We start from the raw sequence: 22,046 nt of genomic DNA on the forward strand, positions 1-22,046 counted from the left end.
CCCACTCCGCCGCCTGGAATACTGGGCAGCAGCTGCCGGTCAGTGCAGACAATTCTAACCTAGACAGACTCATTGTCTGACTACATGAAGGCAGCTTGCTATGCTCAGTTTCTTCTACAAGTCCCCTCCCTTTCTCCCCACCAGCAATAAAACACTGTGGGGCATCCCAGTTAGTGGATAATGTAACCACAGCAGTTTCCTTCCTCTTGGGGGAAAAAGTCTAATCAAGCTCTTTCTCTGAACAGAACAAGTCCTTCCCCTCCCATGACCTGTGCTTAACAAAATTGGTGGAATAAGCACATCTCTCTCGAGGGCATGAAGTAGAAAGCAGTTTATAGGTGAAGACAGTAAAGTGCTCAGTGTGAGCCCTGCTCTTCCCCCTACCAGAGAACCTAAAACCCCAATCGTTATAGCAAAGACCCTCCCCATACAATCGGACCCTCGGAAAAAACCCTCTTGATTCCATGCTTTGCATCTCCTGAGAGGGGCATGTAGCTGCCCTGAGCTTAATTCCTGTACATTAAAACGTTTAGAGGAGCCCCCGCTTAGACTTAACGCTGCTCAACAAAATTACAATTAGCAGTATATAAATTAATTACACTATACAAGCAATGACCGTTTAAATAACCTCACACTTAACAAAGAATGCTCCCTCCGTGTGTGTGTGTGTGTGTGTGTGTGTGTGTTCAAAACCCAAACCCAATTCCATGCCAACAGCCACCGCGAATCTTCAGTGCATAAACTGTGTCCAGGCAAGAGGACCGTCTGTTGTTCGTGGGGCTGAATCCATTGGGCACCATCAGGGCAACTACTGCAAGGTACAGGCTGCAGAAGAGAAAACACAAAGAGGCTGACTAGCATCCAAATAAATCCACACCTTTGTTTGAAAACGAAAATCCCTACTTTCAAATCAGACGCAGCAATCTCAGGGGACTCTTCTTTAGCTCGAGGGCCACGCTCCCTTCTGGGCAACCTTTTACAGGCTGCATGTCAGTGGTGGGCGAAGCCAGGGAGAAAGCAGGCCCAGCAGTTAATGCAAGTTTCCCCAGAGAAGGAAGGGGCTCTGAGTTCAGGGGCACATTCTAGCCAGCTGCAAAGCAGGGCCAGGGAGGCTGTGGCTCAGGAGAGTCCCTGAGGGCCAGACGGGGAGGCTTGGAGGGCCACATCCAACTCCTGGGCCTGAGGCTCCCCGCTGTTGCTCAAGACGTGGGCAGTAAAATTTGAGGCAAAATTTTAACTGTTATTTTATAATCATTAGTTTAATAAGGGATAAATTATTATTTCAAGAACAGCTCTGTATGTGGAAAGCTGCTCTGCTCAGGGCCAAATGGATCTCCCTGACATACTTGCTTTCCTGCAAGAAGGAGGTTTTTTCTCCTCTTCCTCCCTTTGTTCCCTCCTTGAAACACAGCACACCTGCTCCTAGGAGCAAGTATAAATGTAAAATGTAATGCAATATAGTGGATGCTCGGGTTGCGAACATGATCCGTGCGGGATGCACGTTTGCAACCCACAGCATTCGCAACCCGCAGTGGCATGTCTGCGCATGTGCCGGTTGCAACTCGGCGCTTCTGTGCATGCGCAACCGCCGAAACCCAGAAGTAACCCGTTCTGGTACTTCTGGGTACCCGAGAAAACGCAACCTGAAGCGCCTGTAACCCGAGGTATGACTGTATGTGTATGTATAGTATGTAATCAAAAAAACAATAAAGATTATCCTGGGGGGAAAAACAGCACATCTGAGGGAGCCTGGCTGCAACTCACAGAATGTGGGAACATTGAGGGAGGAATGGGTACAGAACGGAGTGTCATGCACAAGGGCATGGCTGACTCTCACCATAAGCAGGTGTGTCTTTACACAACAATGTTTTGAAGCAGGCTTCCCTTGTAAGTCTGTATTAGCTACCTACCACCACCACCCCGGCCAAGAAAGCAATGAGACTGTTAAGCCCTGCTCAGTGTAGACCCACTGAAATCAATGGTCCTAAGTTAGCCCTCGTCATTAACTTCAGTGAGTCCACTCTGAGTAGGACTGGCACTGAATACTGCCCATGGTGACCAAACCAAAAACAAATAGACAGGGAAGGCTGCTGTAGAGGAAGGGGAAAGTAGCAATGGCAGAGGTGGAAGGGACACCAAGAGTCATTTAGTCCAGCCCCCTGCGATGCAGAATGCAAATGTCTTTATGCTGTTGCACCTTGTTGGATTATGGAATGAACCAAAGAAGTCAGCCTGGGGTGTTTTTGTGAAACTGACACGCAGCCACTTGGCAAGGGGACATCACTAAGCCCAGGAAGCCCATTCACAAGCTCAGGCCGGGAATGAAGGTCCTGCCGCCAGCCGGGACCCCCCTCTACCTCATTTGACTTCTCCCAGGCTCAGGAGCTTACGGCAAGCAAAGATGAAGGATTAAAACGATAAACCATCCTCATCATCATAAAACGCGCCCTCTGAGCCTCTGGGGAGATTTCCGTGTCAAATGTGAGGCTGAGTGTTTCTGCCCCCACCCCCAAACTAAAATGCATTTTGCTTTGATAACACGGCCCCTGCTCCCAGGCTTTATAGTTTCCAGGCCATTTGGCAGGGAGAAGAAAAGGTCTCTTTGCCCCTTCTTCCCCTGGGGACGACCAATGCTCCTGAGGCCCAGCTGCGGGAAAGAAAGTGTGGGGAGAGAGGACCAACAGGGCAGTTAATTCCAATTAACCAGCCAAGCTCAAAAGGGGAAGAGGGGAGGGGCGACTTGCAGACCCCACCCAAGCTGGAAGGAGACACACACAAAGATCTCCTGCCTCCCTGGGAAGGAGGAACTATGCGGCCACCTCCCCCCCCCCCCAGAAACCTCACAGACAGCCCTGCTGTGTCTGATCTGCTCCCCCATGAGGATTTTGCTCCACTCCACTTAGCACAGCAGAACACTGAAATGGGGGCTCTGCCATTCCTATAGTTTTTGTCTATATAGTAACACACATACACCCCCCCCCACAACCTGCCCACCCTACTCTCCCTCTCCACACACCCAGCCCCCCTGCAATGGAAAAATTAGTCCTGCTTACTGGGGGGGGGGGGCTGGGCAACCCTTGCTTTCATCTTATGATGTCTGCAGACTCAACCCTCAAATGAGACTTTAAGCAAAATAAAAGTATCGTATGCACACCTGCACGAGGCGCTTGACCCCATTCCCTTCCACTCAAAATAGCACATGTGCGCATGTGCAAACTGTTCACCCCAGATGACCTGCAGCAGGGATGGGGGAACTTTGTTTTTCGAAACAGGCCTGCAGATTCGCTTTGGAGGGCAGGCGTCGGTGGTCGCAGGCACCAGGTGGCAGGCAGGGCCAGAACCCGGAAGTGGGGAGACTGGGCTGGGCTGCAGGATTGCAGCTCTGTGTCTCTCTGGGCTCCCCCAGGGCTCACCTGCTCGGCGGAGGCCATTTGGACGAAGGGCACACTGCCTCGCCACTCTCGGTCAGCCTACACCTGCCTCTTTTCTTACTTTCCAACTAGCCCAGGTACGTGGCCATGGTGGTCAGCCTCCTCTTTAGTCTCAGTGGCCTGCTGTCCAGGATGTTTCACTTGTGATGCTACAGCTACAATGCTACAACTCTATGAGTGCTGCCCCTTGTAGACTCAAAGCTAGAATTAGCCAGCTGCACCTCTCATGAACTCTGGCTGCCTCCCTGCAAGTCCCAGCGGACAGGTCGCCAGGCCTGCTCAGTCCAGCATTCGCCCCAATTTGCTTGTACAAATCTCCCAGGGAGGCGAGAGGATGCCTGGCCTTTACTGAGCCTTCGTTCTGGCTTGCTTTCGGGAACAGCTATACAAAAATGAAAATTGGTCCTGCATGAAAGAATGCAAGAAGAGACCTACATCTGGATCTGGCCCGTGTCCCGTCACCGAGGCCAGCATCCTGCTCTCACAGGGGTCAGCCAGATTCCCGTGGGGAGCCCACGAGAAGGATCTGAGCACAAGGGCAACTTTCCTCTCCTGCAGTTTCCAACAATTAGGATTCAGAAGTTTTTCCTGCCTCTGGGCGTGGAGGTAAAAGGTAGCCAGCAGGAGGCAGAACAAAGCCGTCAGGGTTAGTAGCCATGGATAGTCACTTTCTGTTTTTTAAAGTATAAATATCTGCTGTGAAATGCTTTGGGAGGCAAGAATTTTATGATAACCCTGAGGAAGAGCTCAGTCGGTAAAGCACAAGACTCCTAATCCCAGGATCATGGGTTTGCACCCCAGGTTGAGTGAAAGATTCCTGCACTGCAGGGGGTTGGACTAGATGACCCTTGTGCTCCCTTCCAACTCTACCATTCTAGGATTCTATGAAATACAGTAAGGGATTGTTTAGCTGAGACTCCTGCACTGCAGGGGTTGGACTAGACGCCCCTTCGGGGACCCACAGTTCTATGAGTCTATGAATAAAGAACGCCAACAGAACCCAGCCAAGACTTGGTAAGGAAGTGAACGGGCACTCACAGCTTCTCACAGAGTCCAGCATCCCCTCCTTGCCAATGGCTTCCGCTTCCCACTGCGACTCCTTCATCTGGAGGAAAAGGAGAAGGAAGAGAGGGAGAGGAGTGAGGTGGGTCATCTCCTCTGATCTCCATGAGGGCGCGAGAGGGGCCTGGCTGGATCAGAGAAAGGGCCCATCTCAGACCAGGATCATGTTTCCATTGGGGCCTCTGAGATGCCCATGAGGAGAACAGGAAGGCAACAGCTCTCCCCCACTGGAGTACCATACAGACACAGAGAGAGCAACTAACATTCAGAGGTAGGCTGCTTCTGCATATGGAAACTCCACTTAGACAGCAGGGCTAGAGGAAGAATCCTGCTGGGTGAGACCCCAAAGTCCACAGGGGCCACTATTCTGCCCCACATGCAGCAGCCGGCCCAATGAGCCAGGAAGCTGGCAAGATTTTATTTATTTAAAGTATTTCAAAAGGACCTGCATATTCTTGAAGAAGAGTTTGGATTTGATATCCTGCTTTATCACTACCCGAAGGAGTCTCAAAGCAGCTAACAATCTCCTTTCCCTTCCTCCCCCACAACAAACACTCTGTGAGGTGAGTGGGGCTGATAGACTTCAGAGAAGTGTGACTGGCCCAAGGTCACCCAGCAGCTGCATGTGGAGGAGCGGGGAAGCGAACCCGGTTCACCAGATTGCGAGTCCACCGCTCTTAACCACTACACCACACTGGCTCTCTGAAGAAGGATGTGAAGGCAACAGTGCTTTCCTGCTCCCAATCCCTGGCTCCTTCCTCCTTCCAGAGCTGTCAGCCAATGGCCTGCTGCCTCTGAACACACAAAGGAATGGGCTCCGGAGTTGGATCTCCAGAAGGTGACAGGTAGGGGGCAGGTGGCCCTCTGGGGACACCCAACTCCCACCAGCTAACAAGGCGAATGTCAGGGGTTGTGGGAGTCTGGCGTTGCCTGGAGGGCCCACAGCCCCCTCTCCCTGCGCCAGGCCAAGAGGGGGGGTCCAAGGAGGCCCCTTCTTCCAAAGGCAGTGAGCTTCTCTGGGAAGCGAGCCCAGGGACCAAGCACACGCCAGGCAGGAACGGAGCCCCAAAGGCCACCTTGCTCCCACAGCACGGATTCTGCAAAGGATGCTTTACTTGAGATTCCAGCATTAGGAGGGGTGTTCCAACTCTATGGCACTTAAGAGCCTACAGTGACTCAGCCAATCTTCAGAAAATATTATCTTTGCTTTGAGGCTGGGTTTGTGTTGCTTTTAAAATCAATTAAGCAGTGTATAAATCTTATGAAACAATAAACCACCCAAATCTATTTTTCCATACCCTGCCCCAGCCAAGCCTCCTCTGCCAGCCCCGTGATGCCCAGGCGTGCCCTCACTGCAGCCCCCACAGAACGCAAAGTGCCCTCCTGTACCTTGATCTGCTCTTTCAGGTATTCCGCTCGGCCCATCAGTGTCTGGATCTGCAAACAGTCATTCACTCGGTCAGATTAGGAGGAAAGAAGAAGAAGGAGCCCCAGTTCAAAGGAGGGTCACGCAGGAAGGCAAACCACATGGAAACCCTCCTGCGCGGCACCTCGAATCCCACGGAAGAAAAGGTGGTGCAACATACATATTTCAATTCCTTCTATTTCCAATGTCCATGCTATGAGTGCCAATCATTTATGTAGCCAAACTGGCACTAATCGCGAGGAACTGTGGCAGCAGGCTTCCCCAAGGCTTGCAGAAGTATAAAAGTGGGGCAAAAATGCCCTGATGGTGGGGAACCCCAAAAAAGCTCAACAGGGGGCTCAGAAGTGACAGATTGCTGACTGAAGTTTGCAGGGGGTAGAATGGAGCGACTAGAATCTTAGACCGGGAGTGTCCCACGCTGCAACATTTTGCTGCAGGTCCACAACAGCTGAGCCACGTCCATTCTGCTGCCTGCGCCCTTTAGTGCCCCCTGCTGGGCACCCTGGCTCCCCAAATGCATCCTGGAGGGCTCCTCCCCCCCCCTCTAAATAACAGCAGCAGCAAAGGGACCAAGCACAGCTCCAGGGACCAGGTGGATACAGACCTCAGCATGAAGCAACTCCCGTCTCCTTCCCGCAGGCTCAGCTGGAAGCAGGAAGGAAAGGAAACCATATAATATGATTTGTGCTGTAACTGTGATGTTTACCATGTTTTTGCTCATGGTGTTTTATGGATTGTAGTTGCTTTGCTGATGATTTGTTAAGTCTTTAATATGACTTACGTTGTACATGGTAAGCTACTTTAGGATTTGACTGAATGGAAAGTGGCAGAGAAGTGCAATCGATCAATCAATCCTGGAAGGTGGGGTTAGACTGCACAGGAGACCTTACACATCCCTCTCTGGCTTAGCCCCAGGCTCTCTGAAGGACTGTCTTCTCCCACATGTAGCCTCGCCCAGAGATCTCTGGTAGAGGCCCTTCTCTCGTCGTTGTCCCCTGGCACGCTTGGTGGGGATGTGGGAAAGGGCCTTCTTGGTGGTGGCTGCTGCTAGACAATGTTGGAACTCCCTCCCTAGAGGAGCCGGACTGGCTCCCTCCTTGATGTCCTCCCGCCAACAGGTGAAATTAGTTTTATTCCTGCAGGCTTTGGGGAATGGAATCCTTATTTAAAGGAAAGGGCTTTTACTAGAGCAGGGTTGGTTTTGCTACCTGTATTAAAGGTAAAGGGACCCCTGACTATTAGGTCCAGTCATGGCCGACTCTGGGGTTGCGGTGTTCATCTCGCTTTATTGGCCGAGGGAGCCGGCGTACAGCTTCCGGGTCATGTGGCCAGCATGACTAGGCCGCTTCTGGTGAACCAGAGCAGCGCATGGAAACGCCGTTTACCTTCCCACCAGAGCGGTACCTATTTATCTACTTGCACTTTGACGTGCTTTCAAACTGCTAGGTTGGCAGAAGCAGGGACCGAGCAACGGGAGCTCACCCCGTCGCGGGGATTCGAACCGCCGACCTTCTGATCGGCAAGTCCTAGGCTCTGTGGTTTAACCCACAGCGCCACCCGCGTCCCTTGCTACCTGTATTACACCCCCATTAAGCCCCCACCCACCACAAGCTGCCCCCTCCTTACCAGCTAACATGAGCAGCAGCTCCCCCAGGCTCTGCTGGTAGAGATCAAGGGTTTCACTGTCATCTTTGCCCTCCTCCTCCTGGAAGACAAACACAGAGCAGCTCCGTCAGGCCTCAGTGCTCAAAAAGGAGCAAACAGCCATCTTCCCCCTAACAAATGTAATGCAAGAACTGGATCAGGTCAGTGGAGGCCCATCTATTCCAGCACCCTGCTCTCGCCCTGGTCAGCCAGATGTCTGTGGGAAATGCGCAAGCAGGAATCGTGCACAAGAGCAGCCCTCTCCCCTCCTGTGGGTTCCAGCCACTGAGACTCATAACTATCGCTGCCTCTGACCGTGGAGGCAGCAGCCATCAACAGCCCTCTCCTCCATGCCGTCCCTCCCCAGGGACAAGTACACTCCCTTGCCTCCAAGGACGGGGAAGGCAATGCAATGTTAGACTCCAGTTTTCATTTCAGGACAGAGGTTGGGGGTCAATGACAAATCAGCAACTCTCTGCTCCCCTCTGGTGACTGACCTTAGCAACAGCGGCCGACGCCACCTCCAGAGCAGCGTAGAGGCGAGGCTTATCCCTGGACATCTCTGCAGAAAAAATAAATTAAATTAAAAGGGGTGCGACCCAGCATGTGCAAGGCCAAGCGGTATCCAGATGCAACAAAGCAAGGTGGTAGAGTCCTGTGAGGATGGAGCAGGCTGTACCACTTCGGGCTGCAAGCAGAGGAGAGCGCAGCACTTTCGAAACTTCTGCAAGTCACAACAGCCCCTCAAACACACCCGCCTGCAAGTAAAAAACCTAACAGGAAGAGGTTCCAGTCCAGGTGCCTGCTCACTGGTGTGGTCCTGGTTCACTATACTACTTCATATTTCAAAGAAAATCTCTAAGTAGTTTGCAGCACAGTTAAGCCACAGGTTGCCTCAACTTGCCCATCTGTAAAATGAGACCAGCAGCTGTGTGTCCTACAGGAAGGATGAGACCAGGGCTGGAAGTGCCTGGCAAGTGAGAGCGCAACAAGAAGAGGTAAGCAAACAACTCAATGAGCATATGCAGTTAAGAGATTGGAAAGAGAAGGCTTCTTAGCTGTTAGAAACAGCAGCAAAATATTGCTGATGGCTGTAGCCATAGGAAATTGCTGATGGCCGTAGCATAGGTGTGGCTCTGCTACTACGGCATGTATGTAAAGACAAAAGGCATTCACAGACTGACTTTGGACAGCATTCCCTAGTAGCCCATAAAACTTTCAGAGAAGAGAGCACCGGAATGGGAGAACTACGCCCTCCCCAACTCCCATCAGCCCCGCCAGCATGAACAATGATCAGGGATGATGGGAGTTGGAGTCTAGAAACATACCTGGAAGCCTCTTCCTTGCCTTAGCCACAATCCCTAACTGAAAGGAAGCCCAGCTACCTACTGCTGAATTTACTACTTATTTCCACTTAACCTCGCCTCCATCTCGCTCCCCACAACTTTGGTTCTCTTCCCCATGCCAAATTTTAAACTGCAAGCTCCACAGGGGGGAAGGGACTTTGCTCTTCTTCTTTTTACATGTGATGCACACGTGGGGCATTATCGTCACATTTACCAGGTGAGGGAACCTTTGGCCTTCCAGATGTTGTTGAGCTACAACTCTAATTATCCCTGGCCGTGGCTCCGCCTGGCTGCAGCTCACGGGAGTAGCAGCTCAGCAACATTTGCAGGGCCAAATGTTCCCTGCACCTGATAGCTACCGATAGTGACCTCAATTTTTTCACTGCCAGTTCTTATCAGCTGAAACAACAGCAGTTGTGCCAAGGAGGGAGAACCAGCAGGCTGATGCGAATCCTCAGATTCCTGCAGTTTGGGAAAAGGAAACCCCATTAACAGCCCAGCAGGGACCGAATACATTCAGTGGACACAAAATATTGACTTGGGGTGGAGGAGAGAAAACTTGGCTGCAGGAAGAACAGAATGGAGGACAAGGTTGAGGATCGGGAACAGGAACACTCAGCAGCGCGACATTTTAGGAACCAGGAAGCTGCTTTATGCTGAGTCTGACCATTGCTCCATCCAGTTCAGTACTATCTAAACTGCCTAGCAGCAATGACTCTCCAGGATGTCAGGCACTGACTTGCCATTGAGCCATCAGGCCTTTTTTTTTTTTTACGTTTATTTTTTATTTCCAAAAAAGAAAAATTACAAACATCAAATTCAACATCCATATACATTTTCTAACATAAACCTATTACATAATTAACTAAATTAAAATATAGCTAATTACTCTAAACTTCTCTTTGCTGTAAACAAATACAACGCAGTTAGAAATTTTATATTAAAGCTTTTATATTATAAATTTCAAATTCCCCTATACCCCCGTTCCCCTTCACCCATGTGTGATCTCTTTTTTCTTCTTCTTCCGTCTTGTCGTGTTGTTATAATATAATCACTGTTCAGCTGATTCTTTTATTATTTCCTTGCTTACCCCTGCACGTTTTACACGTTACCGTATTTTTCGCTCTATAACACGCACCCGACCATAACACGCATGTAGTTTTTAGAGGAGGAAAATCCGTAGGCATGCCACCTGTAGGCATTTCCTCCATAACACGCACAAACATTTCCCCTTACTTTTTAGGAGGAAAAAAGTGAGTGTTATGGTGCAAAAAATACGGTATCTATTAATATTCCAGTTCCAGAACCATATTTTTTCATATATTCCTGAAGTGAAGGAGCTATCGGGCCTTTTGGTTTGACTCCTATTTCCTAACAAAAACATGTTGCAAAGTGCAGAGTGCTCTTGGCTGCTGTTCTCAAAAACAAGACCCCTGCCCCCCGCCCCCTGTGCCCCACTTGGCTCTCTGCTCTGGAAATTACCTTTCAAGATGTCCCTGGCAGGGCAGCCCTGCTGAAGGAGGGCCTTGTTGTTGGAAGCAACCAGTGCTTTGAGCTGCTCCGCTCGGGAAATGTATTCGCTCACCTAAGCACAAGGAAACAACACGACACCGTCACGAAATTTCATTCTCAGTGGTGCAAGAGAAAAGCAGGCATTGCCAGGGCCTTCTTGTTTGTGGCACCAGCCCTGCGGCTCCCAGCCATGAAAGCTATCTTCTACCCTCACTGCCCAAGCCAGCCTGCTCCTGGGAGCCAGTTGCTGGGAGCCACAAGCAGGGAGAGGTGCTGCTGGGCTCAGGTCCAGCTTGGGGGCTTCTGGCAGACCACTGCAAGAAGAGGATGCTGGACTAGATGGACCACTGGCTGGATCCAGCATAAGGGCTCTGCTTATGTTCTGTTGGTGTGACATCTCAGGAAGGCCTGCAAGCCTTGGCCTTGACATGGATTCCAAGGCATCAGACTGAATTCCGGCTCTTCTGAGCAGCCCTTGGGCTAAGTCGGTCAAAACGAGAACAAATCTCCGCCTGTCATGGGCTCCGCCTACCGTTGACCGCCCAGCCTTCTGCCCAATGAGCACCAGCCGCCACTGCTCTGCTCCCTCATTGGCTGAACCCTGACCATGACCTCATGCACCCACCCAATATTTACAGTTCGGCCCCAATTCACAGCTTTCCCACTGGTTGAAAAGGAGGACTGACCTTGGATCGGATCGCCTCCTTCCTGCGGACATCGACTTCGTCTGAGGGTGGCAAGACAGAGGCAGGTTAGGGAGAAGGGGAAAGTCCATGGAGTGAGCGAAGAAAATGGGAAACTGTCCCAGTACAACTCCCTGTTTCCCATCGTCAGCTCTGAGCTGCATCAGGGAGACGGACGGACATCAACCAGCCTCCGTGTCTGAAGGGGGTTGGAGTAGGCAAAGCAAGCAGAAGCCCCCCCCCCCCCGCTCAGAGCAGAGTCCCTCCTCCCAGACTCAGAGATGGAGAGACTCTCCCATGTTTCAGAGGCCTTGCAAAGATCCTGGGGAGGGGAACTGTAGGAGTATACATGTCCAGAGTGTGGGGATCAGATGGGATTACTATGAGGAATTATAAAATATGCATCAAGCCATTGTGTCTGCTATGAAAGCATGGCGTTGACTGGGTTCGATTCATTGACAATAATTTCTGATCAAATCCCACAACCCTCTGCATCTCTGGCCATTTCCTCTACTGTCCATTTCTCTCTGCTTGACAAGTCACGTACACAGCCCAGTTCCAGTGGCTTCATCAGGCATCCTGAGCCATAAAAGATAGTAGGCAGTTTCTTTGATGTAGCTATTGTTAGTTTTGTTAATCTTAGGACCAGGAAGAGTTCACAAGGAGATGGTAAATACTGTTTACTCCTGTTTATGACCTTCCTAAAAGCATTCCTCTTCACTTCCTATTTTATTTACTCTGAACTACATATGCATGCTCAAGTAGGAAATAGTTTCTTTGTAGTTAAAAGAATTTCTTCTGATCTAACTTTGTCCCACGTGGGGTTTTTTGAAATGCTCAGAGGAAATCTGATTAGTTCTTATGAACACTGTGTAAAAAAGTTATTTTGTGAATAAAACGACCTGGGCCGGAGGGTGGGCAGGAATTCTTATTATACGCACTCCTCCCAGAGTCTTGCTGGTTCAAGCCTCTGTGTGTATTTTCATTATCAGAGTCTAACCCTTCCTTTGCTTTGGGAACGCCTCAACACTCTGGACATGTGCACTCCTACAGGGAATTCCTGGGGACAGCCCACTTCTGGCGAGCCAGCCGGCCCAGCCCCTTCCCCTTGGGCATGTGCCCATCTCCCCTGCGATCCACGAAGCCCTTGCACTGTGGGGCAGCTGTCTTCAATCTCACCAGGTGATGGACCCACTGCCAATTGAGCCACGATCCCCCGTCATGGGTTCTGCCCCATGGATATGGTCAAGGATGGGGCATAAGACCACACCTGTCTTCCCCCTTCTTCCCCTTTGAAATCAATTCATTTTAGGTCCTAACGGGATTAAGACGGATGGAGGTCTGTGATTTGTCCTGCTTGATTACCAAAGACAGAAGAAGAGCAAGGCAGGGCCAGGAATGCAACCTGCCGTGGGCAAGAGATGCCCCTCTTAGAAGTGGACTTTGGGACAGGCGACGCAGGCAGCTCCGGATATGAAAACAGATATGCTGTTCTCATTTAATTTATTTCATAAAATGTATATACAGTGGTACCTCGGGTTACATACGCTTCAGGTTACAGTCTCCACTAACCCAGAAATAGTACCTCGGGTTAAGAACTTTGCTTCAGGATGAGAACACAAATTGTGCGATGGCAGCGCGGCAGCAGCAGGAGGCCCCATTAGCTAAAGTGGTGCTTCAGGTTCAGAACAGTTTCAGGTTAAGAACGAATTAAGTATGTAACCAGAGGTACCACTGTACCACTTGATTGTAAATAAAAATAAAAATCAAACTCAAAGGAGTTTACAAAAAGGGTGATAAAATGACCAATAAGAAGATTTAACAACAATAATTTAAAACTTTCAAAAAATTAAAATCAACAATAAACTAAACCCAGATTTACTTGCACCACCTTTCTAAGCATCTGGGCAGCCTTGTCTAAACAAGAATGTTTTTAGCAGGTGCCAAAAAGAGTAGACTGAAGGTGCCTGCCTGACGTCAACAGGCAGGGAGTTCCAAAGTGTAGGAGTTGCCACCATAAAAAGTTCAATTTATTACAAATACGGAATGGAAATTTTGTGGCCCCCGTAACAAAGCTGCTTCTGCCAATCTAAGCAGCCGAGCGGCACTTGTGGGGCAAGGCAGGTTCGCAAAGAGGGGAAAAATAAAAGCCTCTGGGCCACTCACAGCGCAAGGCGGGGACGAAGTACTCCAGGGCCCTGCTGTAGAGAGAGAGGGCGGCGGCAGCGTCGCCTTCCTGGTCCTTCTTTATCGCTTCCGTCACGAGAGACGACTGCAAAGGGAAGAGACACAGGATGGAGAAAAGCGGGAGAGGAGGAATGGAAGAGGGGAATTGGTTCAAGGACCAAGCGCAGGCTCAGCTTGGGCCAAGCGGAGGATGGACAACCTTAGGCCTGGGGGCCACATGTGGCCCTCCAAGCCTCTCCATCAGGCTCTCAGGGCCCTCTCCAGGCCACCCCACTCCCTTGTCCTGCCCCACACTCTCCCCATGCTTCTGCTTGGCTGGAAAGCGTCCTTGGACTTGGAGCTGACGCCTCTTGCTTGCCTGGATAGAGAGGTATGTAAAATAACAGGTGAATTCAGGTGTGAGCCAAAGCCGAGGGTCCCACCTGCTGCCTACTGCCAGCATGCGGCCCCTGGAAAGCTGCCCAGAAGGCAATGTGGCCCTCGGGCCCCCTTCCTCTGTGTTAAGTGTCTGGAGGAGGGAATTGCACAGGCGCGTCCCTCTGTGTTCAGGAACTCTTGCCTCTGAGAATCAGCATTCTCAGCAAGATCTTGCCCCCAAAGAGAGACAGGGAGTAATGTTTGGGCTGATGGGGAAATGGACCCATTTCTATGCCCACATTCAGAAGATGGTTCCCCTCTATGTCGCCAGATGGCTGCCCTCATGCCTACAGAGGAGAGGGCAGCCCCCCACCTCACCAGCTCCAGTGCCCAACTGGTAACCCAGACCCACATCCTGCAAATCCCCCCCCCCCTTGCAGGCTCTCTCTAGCCCTCTTACCGCTTTGCCCAGGCTCTCCAAGCCGGGCATGTGCTCCATGTCCACAAAGGGGTGGGCAAAGAACTCCTGGAAAGAGAGGCGCTGCTGGGGGTCCCTCTTCAGCAGGCGCTGGAGGAGGTCCTGGCACTCCAGCGAGAGGCGGGGGCGGCTGGGGAGCTGTGGGGGGCAAGGCAGAAGGCTGAGACACAGGTAGAGAAGTTCCCAACCTCACCTCACCTCTGGGCACCGGCAGCGCTGAGCTGGAAACGGAACGGGGGAAGCAATCCCTTCCTGGACGCAAGAGTGCCATGCAAAGGATTGTGGGCCCACTGGTCCACGGTGGTACTTTCATAGCCACGAGGCTCTCGAGAGAGAGTAACGTGTATTTTCCAAAGGAGAAAAGGAAGGTGCTTGCCCCAAGGAGCTTACAGTCTAATCCAGGCAGTGGGATTCCCTAGGGGGACCCTGGAGGTGTAAATGACTGCCAGATTTGTTGAATTAATTAAACTAAACTATTTTAATTGGATTTTAGATATATGTGCAATTAACGATTGCTGTTTTGAATTTTCTTGTATTATTGCGTTCCTTAGTGGGTCATGCAAACGGCTATTCTGAATACTGCTTTTTATAGGGTGGGGTCGGGGGCACTGGGGGTGAGTCTGTGGAACCAAGGGGGGGGAGGGAGTAGTCCCAAGAAGTCTGAGGACCAATTAGGGGCAGGGGGAGGCAGAATCCCTCACACTCTACCTGACAGCAGTCCCCCCCTCCCCCGGGTCTGGATTGAACCAGGCCAAGCCGCTGAATGACGTTTTTGAGATGATCAGACCAAGTTACATTAATCTCTGCCTGCAAACTGAACCCTACAGGTGTGTCAAGTTGGACCGATCTTGGCAGGACGTTGGAAGAACTGTGATGGGAATCTTTAAATAGCTGGTGGCAGGTGGTGGTGGAGTTGGGGTCAGGATGGCAGGGCAGGGAAAGCAACCTCCTTTCAGTCCCTCCCCAGGAGTGAACAAATACCAACACCCCCAGGAGCCACGAGGTTACCTCGATGGGTTGATTGCTGCGGATCTTCTCCTCCAGCTCAGTGAAGGACTTGGAGGCAAAAGGTGGCCGGCCAAACACAGCCTCTGAGAAGGGAAATAAGCCCCCATCCCCAAGTAAGACAGGGAGCCACATGTGTGTCGCATGCTAGGCTGAATCACCACCACCCAGCAGCCCCAATGCTCAGCAGCACTCAACTGTCACAAGAACCCAACACAGCCCCCGATGGAGGAGAGGGGAAAAGGCCATTGTGGCGCACGGATACCAGAGTCAGCTTTATAGTTACTGACACCAGCATCCACAAAAATGGAAGCGTTTGGGGCCAGTGAAGGCAGGAAGGGGCACAGGGGTACAGGATCAGGTTTAAGGTGCTGGTTTTAACCTTTAAAGCCCTATACGGCCTAGGACCCTCGTACCTATGGGACCGCCTCTCCTGGTATGTCCCAGAGAGGAACTTACGGTCTTCAAACAAAAACATCCTGAAGGTCCCAGGCCACAGAGAGGTTAGGCTGGCCTCAACCAGAGCCAGGGCTTTTTCGGCTGTGGCTCCAATCTGGTGGAACGCTCTGTCACAAGAGACTAGGGCCCTGCGGGACTTGACATCTTTTTGCAGGGCCTGCAAGACGGAGCTGTTCCACCAGGCCTTTGGCCAAGGCACAGCCTGACTCCCTCCTTTGGCAATCTTTACAGAACTTTAGTCTAATGGTTGCCATCAATTTGAATTGAATTAATTTTAATGAAATGATTTTAGAATGTTGTATTATTTTATTGTTGTTAGCCGCCCTGAGCCCGGCTTCGGCTGGGATATAAATAAAAAAGTTTTTTTATTATTATTATTAGTCAGAAACTGGGCAGGGAGGCGGATGTAAGATTAGGCAAGAGCAACTGCAGGCAGAACTAGACGCTTGCTTCTCTCTCTTTTAAAAATGAGCTAAGTTTCTAGCCCTCAATGCTGGCAAAGGGGGAATAAAGAACCCTGATACAGGCAGGGCTTTGTATACTTTGGACTTCAAAAGAGCAATTGAAATTCCAGCCCATTGGAGATCACAGCTACACGCAGCACTTTCTGCCATTTTATCCCCATTACACCTTATCCAGAACATAAGAATATGCAATGTGTGTGGTTTTTAGCATAGGTATTTCAATCTCCGTTAGAGGTTTTAAAGCAGAGGTCAGATGGCCACCTGTCAGGGATTCTGTGATTCCTGCACTACAGAGGGTTGGGCTAGATGACCCTCGGGGTCCCTTCCAGCTCCATAAGTCTGTGATTCTATTATTCAGTCCTCCCAATTCATTTTGCGCAGCCTCTCAGCTCCAGCATGGAGGTTAGCCAGTGCCTGGGATGTCAAGACGGAGCCCCAACCTCCCCTCAAAACCGAAGGGTGGACTTACCGTAGAGAATCACCCCCACGGACCACAAATCCACGCGGGCGTCATATTGCCGGCTGCACACCATCTCGGGGGCCATGTAAAGGGGAGAGCCCCTCAGCACGTGCTTCTCATCTCTTGGGGACATGTGCTGGGCAAATCCGAAATCTGGCATTGGGGGGAGGTAGGGGGAAGGTGACCCAGAAAAACTGTCATTGGGCATGACATAGTAACCTTGCATTTATCAACTGGCCTGGTATCCACAGGCAACCAGAAATCCCACACTGGGGATTGAACAGGCTGGTGAAAGAAAGTAGATCTCCCTAGGATTTTCTGCTGGCTGCAGAGTGAGGAAAGCTAGCCCTACTCAGGCCTATTGTACGTTACAGTTATCAGCGACTGTATTGCTATAGCTTTCTACTTTGTTGCATTTGGTATTTTTAATTTTTTATCATTACAGTGGTACCTCGGGTTACATACGCTTCAGGTTACAGACTCCGTTAACCCAGAAATAGTACCTTGGGTTAAGAACTTTGTTTCAGGATGAGAACAGAAATCGTGCAGCAGCGGTGTGGCAGCAGCAGGAGGCCCCATTAGCTAAAGTGGTACTTCAGGTTAAGAACAGTTTCAGGTTAAGAACGGACCTCCGGAACGAATTAAGTTCTTAACCCAAGGTACCACTGTATCTATTATGATTTATCCTAAGTATTTCTATACATTAAAAATATCTCCAAAAGGTGTACCGAAATGGCTAAAGAAGGCACGGGGAACCTCTGACTCTCTGTGTGGCTATAATACTAGCCTTTGGGATCGACTGGTTGAAATAAAAGATTGGCACATGAACGAGAAAAATAATGTGGGGAGAGAGGAGCACCTGAGCCCGCTGGCCTGAAAGCCCGAAAGAAGCCCCCCTGAGCCTGGGGGGCAAGCCCTGCCCCGCCCTGCCCCACACCAACCTGCCAGTTTGAGGTGAGGCTTATCCAAGGAGCTCAGCAGAATGTTCTGAGGCTTCAGATCCAGGTGGGAAATATTCTTGTCATGGAGGAACTTTAAGGCACAGGCTGTTGGGACAAACAGGAGAGAGCAGTGGTGTTGCAGGTGGCAGGGGACTGTCAAGGCATCCCTCTCCAGCCAGCAGTCTCCTTCCCAAAAAAACAGACTCTTCTGTCTCCAAGATTTCCTGTCCTTTCTCTGGCACAGAGATAGGGGAGAAAATGCAACTCCCTCCTTTCACACATCTCGAGCCAAGATGTAAAGGGAAACGGCGGTCCTTTGAAAATTCCTGCTTCTTTGCATTTTGCAACATGGTTCTCCAACCAAATAAAGTTTGCAGGCACCGTTTGAGCCGCACCCACAAATAGATGTTTTCTCTTTGCAAATGGTTTTGCCGTTCTGCAGACGAAATAGGTCTGTTTGTGAGCACAGTTTGAATCCAAACCCCATGGCTGAGATTTTTGAAAGTGGAGATGCCAGGAATTAACCCTGGGACTTCCTGCGCACAGACGGTACGCTCTACCTATGAGCCCCCCCCCCCCGCTTCTTTTCCTTTCCCCTTTAATTCCTTACCCAGTTGCTGTAGGAAAATGCGAGCCACCTTCTCCGGCAGGATCCTCCGTGCGTGGATAAAGCGAGACAGGTCACCCCCAGCACAAAATTCCATGATCAGGTAGATGTAGTCCTTGTTCCACTAAAAGGCAGACAGGCGCTATCAGGCTTCTAGAAAGACAAACCCTGTCCTATCTCCATCAAGTTCATTCCTCTGTCTGCAAGTTCCTAGTCCTTATGAATGCAACACAAATGTGGAAGCAGCTGGGTGACGCCATTAAGTGCAATCCTATGCACAGCAACCTGGGAATATGCCCTACTGAAAACTCTGGAATTTACTTTTGAGTAAGCACAAATAGAACTGCACTGTCAATCTCAAGAGTCAGCAAAGTGGGTGCCTCAAACCAGTATTAACACATAAATAGCTTTAATCGTGCAGAGCATCTACCACCCTTGCTACGTGTCTCATCTACTGGAATCCTCAGGAAGGAGGCGACACAAAGCAAGCATTCTTGTGGCTCATGGAACTCCCCCACCAGGAGACATTCAGTTTACCCCCATAGTAGACACATGCAAACAAAGGGCAGAGGCATTTTTATTTTCCATAATTGGAATTGACTTTTGGAGGTGGCATTTGAAGCAATATCCTACCATTTTAAACAGTCGCGGTTTCTCTCTCCCCCCCTGCAATCCTGGGAACTGTAGTTTAAGGGGTGCTAGGTAAAGGTAAAGGGACCCTTGACCATTAGGTCCAGTCGTGGCGAACTCTGGGGTTGCGGTGCTCATCTCGCTTTATTGGCTGAGGGAGCCGGCGTACAGCTTCCGGGTCATGACTAAGCCGCTTCTGGCGAACCAGAGCAGCACACGGAAACACCATTTACCTTCCCGCCGGAGCAGTACCTATTTATCTACTTGCACTTTGATGTGCTTTCGAACTGCTAGGTTGGCAGGAGCAGGGACTGAGCAACGGGAGCTCATCCCATCGCAGAGATTCAAGCTGCCGACCTTCTGATCGGCAAGCCCTAGGCTCAGTGGTTTAGACCACAGCGCCACCCGCACCCCATTGTTAGGAGACCCCTATTCCTCTCTTGGAGCTACAATTCCCAGAGGTCGGTTGTTAAACCAAGCTAAGGACTGCCTTCCATTTCAGCCTTTAAGCGCTTGCTGAAATCTTTGCTATTCTGCCAGGCTCATGCATGAAATACAGAATACATCTTTCCATAATAGTTAGTTGACAGTCTCTGATTTCATATTTTTAATGTGTTTTTCTTATATAGTGAGATTATTGTAAACTGCTTTGGTACTGTTTTCTGTATGATATAGTGGTACACAAATTTCAACAACATCCAGAGCACCAAATGTTCCCCACCTTATCGGATGAGTCACACATCCGAGGAATAAAAGCTCCCCAGTTTTCCAGCTGGAGCTGGAAGAGTCTTCCTGGCTGACACCCCAGCCCAGCCCAGTCTCCCCTCCCCACCTGAAAGTCCTTCAGCTCCACAATGTGCGGATGGCGGATGGTCTTGAGGATCTCGATTTCTGTCAAGAGGTTCTCCACAGACGCCTTGTTCAAGCTCTTCTTGCTGACGCACTTGATGGCCACGACCTCCCGGACGTCCTTCTAGCCAGGAAAAGAACACGCAACACCATGCAAACGAACATCAGCAACACAAGCACCTGACGGTGGAAATCTCAGGGAAGGTCTTGCGAGGTCCAGGGAAGTTGCTATGGAGATGGGCATTCCTTCAGATCAGGAGAGGGGATGTCCTTTCCACATCAGGGGCCGCCTTCCCTTCTGAAGAGGCTTCTGGAGGCCACGGGCCACTGATGGGCAAGGCCAGAGGCCAAAGCGGGCAGGGCAACAAACACAGGTTTGTGTGACAGGGCAGTTTCTACATTCCCTTGATCTTCACCCTCCACCCAAGGGAGCAAGAGGTACAAGGACGCTCACTCCAGGCAGGTGAAAACATTTAAGGAGGGGGCTAAGGAGGGTCACTGAGGGCTGGGGGCTGGAGGAAGCCCTTAAGCCTGAAGGGCCATATCTGAGTGCTGAGAGCACGGCAGGCTGGAGAAGAGGAGAATATCTTGGGGCAGAAATTGGGATATCAACTGAGATCAGGACAGGATCACAGCAAATACTGAAAAGACTGCTGAGAGAAGATTGACCCTTCCCCGCAAAGCTGATTTGATGACTCAGACTCCATCCCTGGATCCAATAACCAGTGTTGCAAGCAAGGAACCTCCAGGGTGGCACAGTCCCCAACGCCCAAAAAATTAAGGCTAGGGTGAAGGATGCTCCCACAAGAATCCACCTTTTGCTGAAGGGATTTTATGCTCTACCAGTCAAGTTACACCTGGGACCCAAACCATGCAGGGCAGCGATGGGGGACGCTTCGGCCCTCCTGCTGCTGTTGGACTCCAACTCCCATCAGCCCCAGCAAGCACGGCCAAGGGCCAGGGACGCTGGGAGCCGAAGTTCAGCAACATCCTAAGCGCCAGAGGTTCTCCCGACCCCTGACTCCAGGTGTCTCCTTTTAGTGCTACGCCCAATATCAACCCCCCTGCGTCCTGCCTCCGACAGCGGACAGCCAAACTGCTTCCGGGAAAGTCCTCTCCCTGCCGCGGCTGCTTCCAGGTAGGCTGCTCCCGGGCGTGGAGGCTCCGCGCCGCGGCCTCTGGGTCAGGGGGCGGATTCCCTGCGCCTGGTGCATTTGCGCCCCCCAACCGGGGCCCTTCCCCTCCCTACCTTCCTGTAGGCTTTGAAGACAGTGGCGTAGGTGCCGCTGCCCAGCCTCTCGGTCAGGATGAAGTCCTCCAGCTGCGGCGGCGCCCAGCCGGCCATCCCGGCGACCACCCCATGCGGCCCCCGGAGGCTGGCGAGCGGAACCCGGCCCTCTCTGGGACCCCGCGGGGGCGCCGGGCTTCCCGGAACGGCGGCGCGGGAGGCGGAGCAGCGCCGGCAGAAGCGCACCTTCGGCCGCCCCCTCGCGGCAACCCGCGGGAGAGGCGAGGCGGGGCGGCGCTCGTGGGAACTCCGCCTCCGCGGTCGCGCGTCTGCAAAGCGGGGCGGGGAAGAGGAGAAGCGAGACCTGGATCGGCCCCCGATTCGCATCTGGTCGACGGAGGATAGAAGCGTCAGCAGAAGCTGAGCAGCTCTGGCCCGAATAAGCCTCGCTGCGAAATGCTGAACTCCCCTTTTGGAAAGCGCGCCCCTTTGGTAAAAAAAGGGAAGAGGATTGGACGCAAGCTCAGCCCTGCGAATGATGGCAAGAAAGTCCGTCGCCCTCGATCTCGACGCGGCTTCAGGCTCCCGTCCTCTGCTGTGATCGGTTCTTTGGTACTAAACTTTTAATTTTAAGAGTGGCTCTTGATCGGTGTTTTTTAGCATGTTCCTGTGGGCAACTGTATTCTACACGTTTTTAAATAAAATGTTGAAAAGTGCTGGGCTTCTAGAAGTTGTCTTAAGAACAAGCAGAATGCTGGGTTTGCCATAGTTGTTGCAATAAAATTGCATTGGCCAAAACCTGCTTCGTCCTTTGAAATTCCCCAATATTAACAGTGCATTAGCTCTGCATGTGCATTTCCAGGCAACTTACAATAATCACAAAACAAAAATTTGATTTGGAAAGCAATACTTAACGCAGCACCACCAATCCCCCTTTGGGGACACCCAACTCTCGCTCTCTGCAAAAGGCTCAGTTGCGTAACTAACTTGTGTTACAGTGAATACTTCATTAAAAATAAAAAATCCTCTTCTATCTATCGCGTTGTTTGGGCCACATCCAGTCCCTGGACCATCTACCCACTGCTGCCCGGCAGGAGCTTCAGGCAGAAGCTGCTGGGGCTGAGCTATGGCTATTTCCTGTATTCTCACTTGCTCTCAGGGTGCCCAGCTGCTGTTGAGCAATGCATGAAACTGCTGGTCAGCTGAAGTGTTCAACCAGGGTCCTGTCCCTACCCCTGACCAGTGCGCCAGGCTGACTGGGGCTGATGGGAGCTGTG

At 51.1% G+C, this 22,046-nt stretch overlaps 1 protein-coding gene across 2 annotated transcripts; it reads right to left on the bottom strand.

The window, feature by feature from the left end:
• Window positions 1-316: 316 nt before the first annotated feature.
• On the bottom strand, window positions 317-21,478 carry ULK3 (unc-51 like kinase 3). Of its 2 annotated transcripts, none has more exons than XM_081020007.1 (16): window positions 20,791-21,470; window positions 19,525-19,665; window positions 18,066-18,186; window positions 17,456-17,560; window positions 16,524-16,667; window positions 15,135-15,217; window positions 14,109-14,264; window positions 13,271-13,376; window positions 11,108-11,148; window positions 10,392-10,494; window positions 8,061-8,125; window positions 7,546-7,624; window positions 6,524-6,564; window positions 5,883-5,930; window positions 4,470-4,536; window positions 317-825 (listed from the first exon to the last, which is right to left on the bottom strand). In XM_081020007.1, the coding sequence occupies exons 1-16, from the start codon at window positions 21,154-21,156 to the stop codon at window positions 809-811; spliced, it is 1,683 nt and encodes a 560-aa protein (XP_080876133.1). In that variant the 5' UTR covers window positions 21,157-21,470; the 3' UTR covers window positions 317-808. The 2 variants fall into 2 exon arrangements, with proteins under 2 accessions (XP_080876133.1, XP_080876132.1); XM_081020006.1 differs by lacking the exon at window positions 317-825 and adding an exon at window positions 4,199-4,288 and having other exon boundaries at window positions 4,390-4,536; window positions 20,791-21,478.
• Window positions 21,479-22,046: the final 568 nt, after the last annotated feature.

The sequence above is a fragment of the Podarcis pityusensis genome (genome assembly GCF_964106645.2).
Source record: "Podarcis pityusensis genome assembly, chromosome: 9".
NCBI lineage: Eukaryota > Metazoa > Chordata > Lepidosauria > Squamata > Lacertidae > Podarcis > Podarcis pityusensis.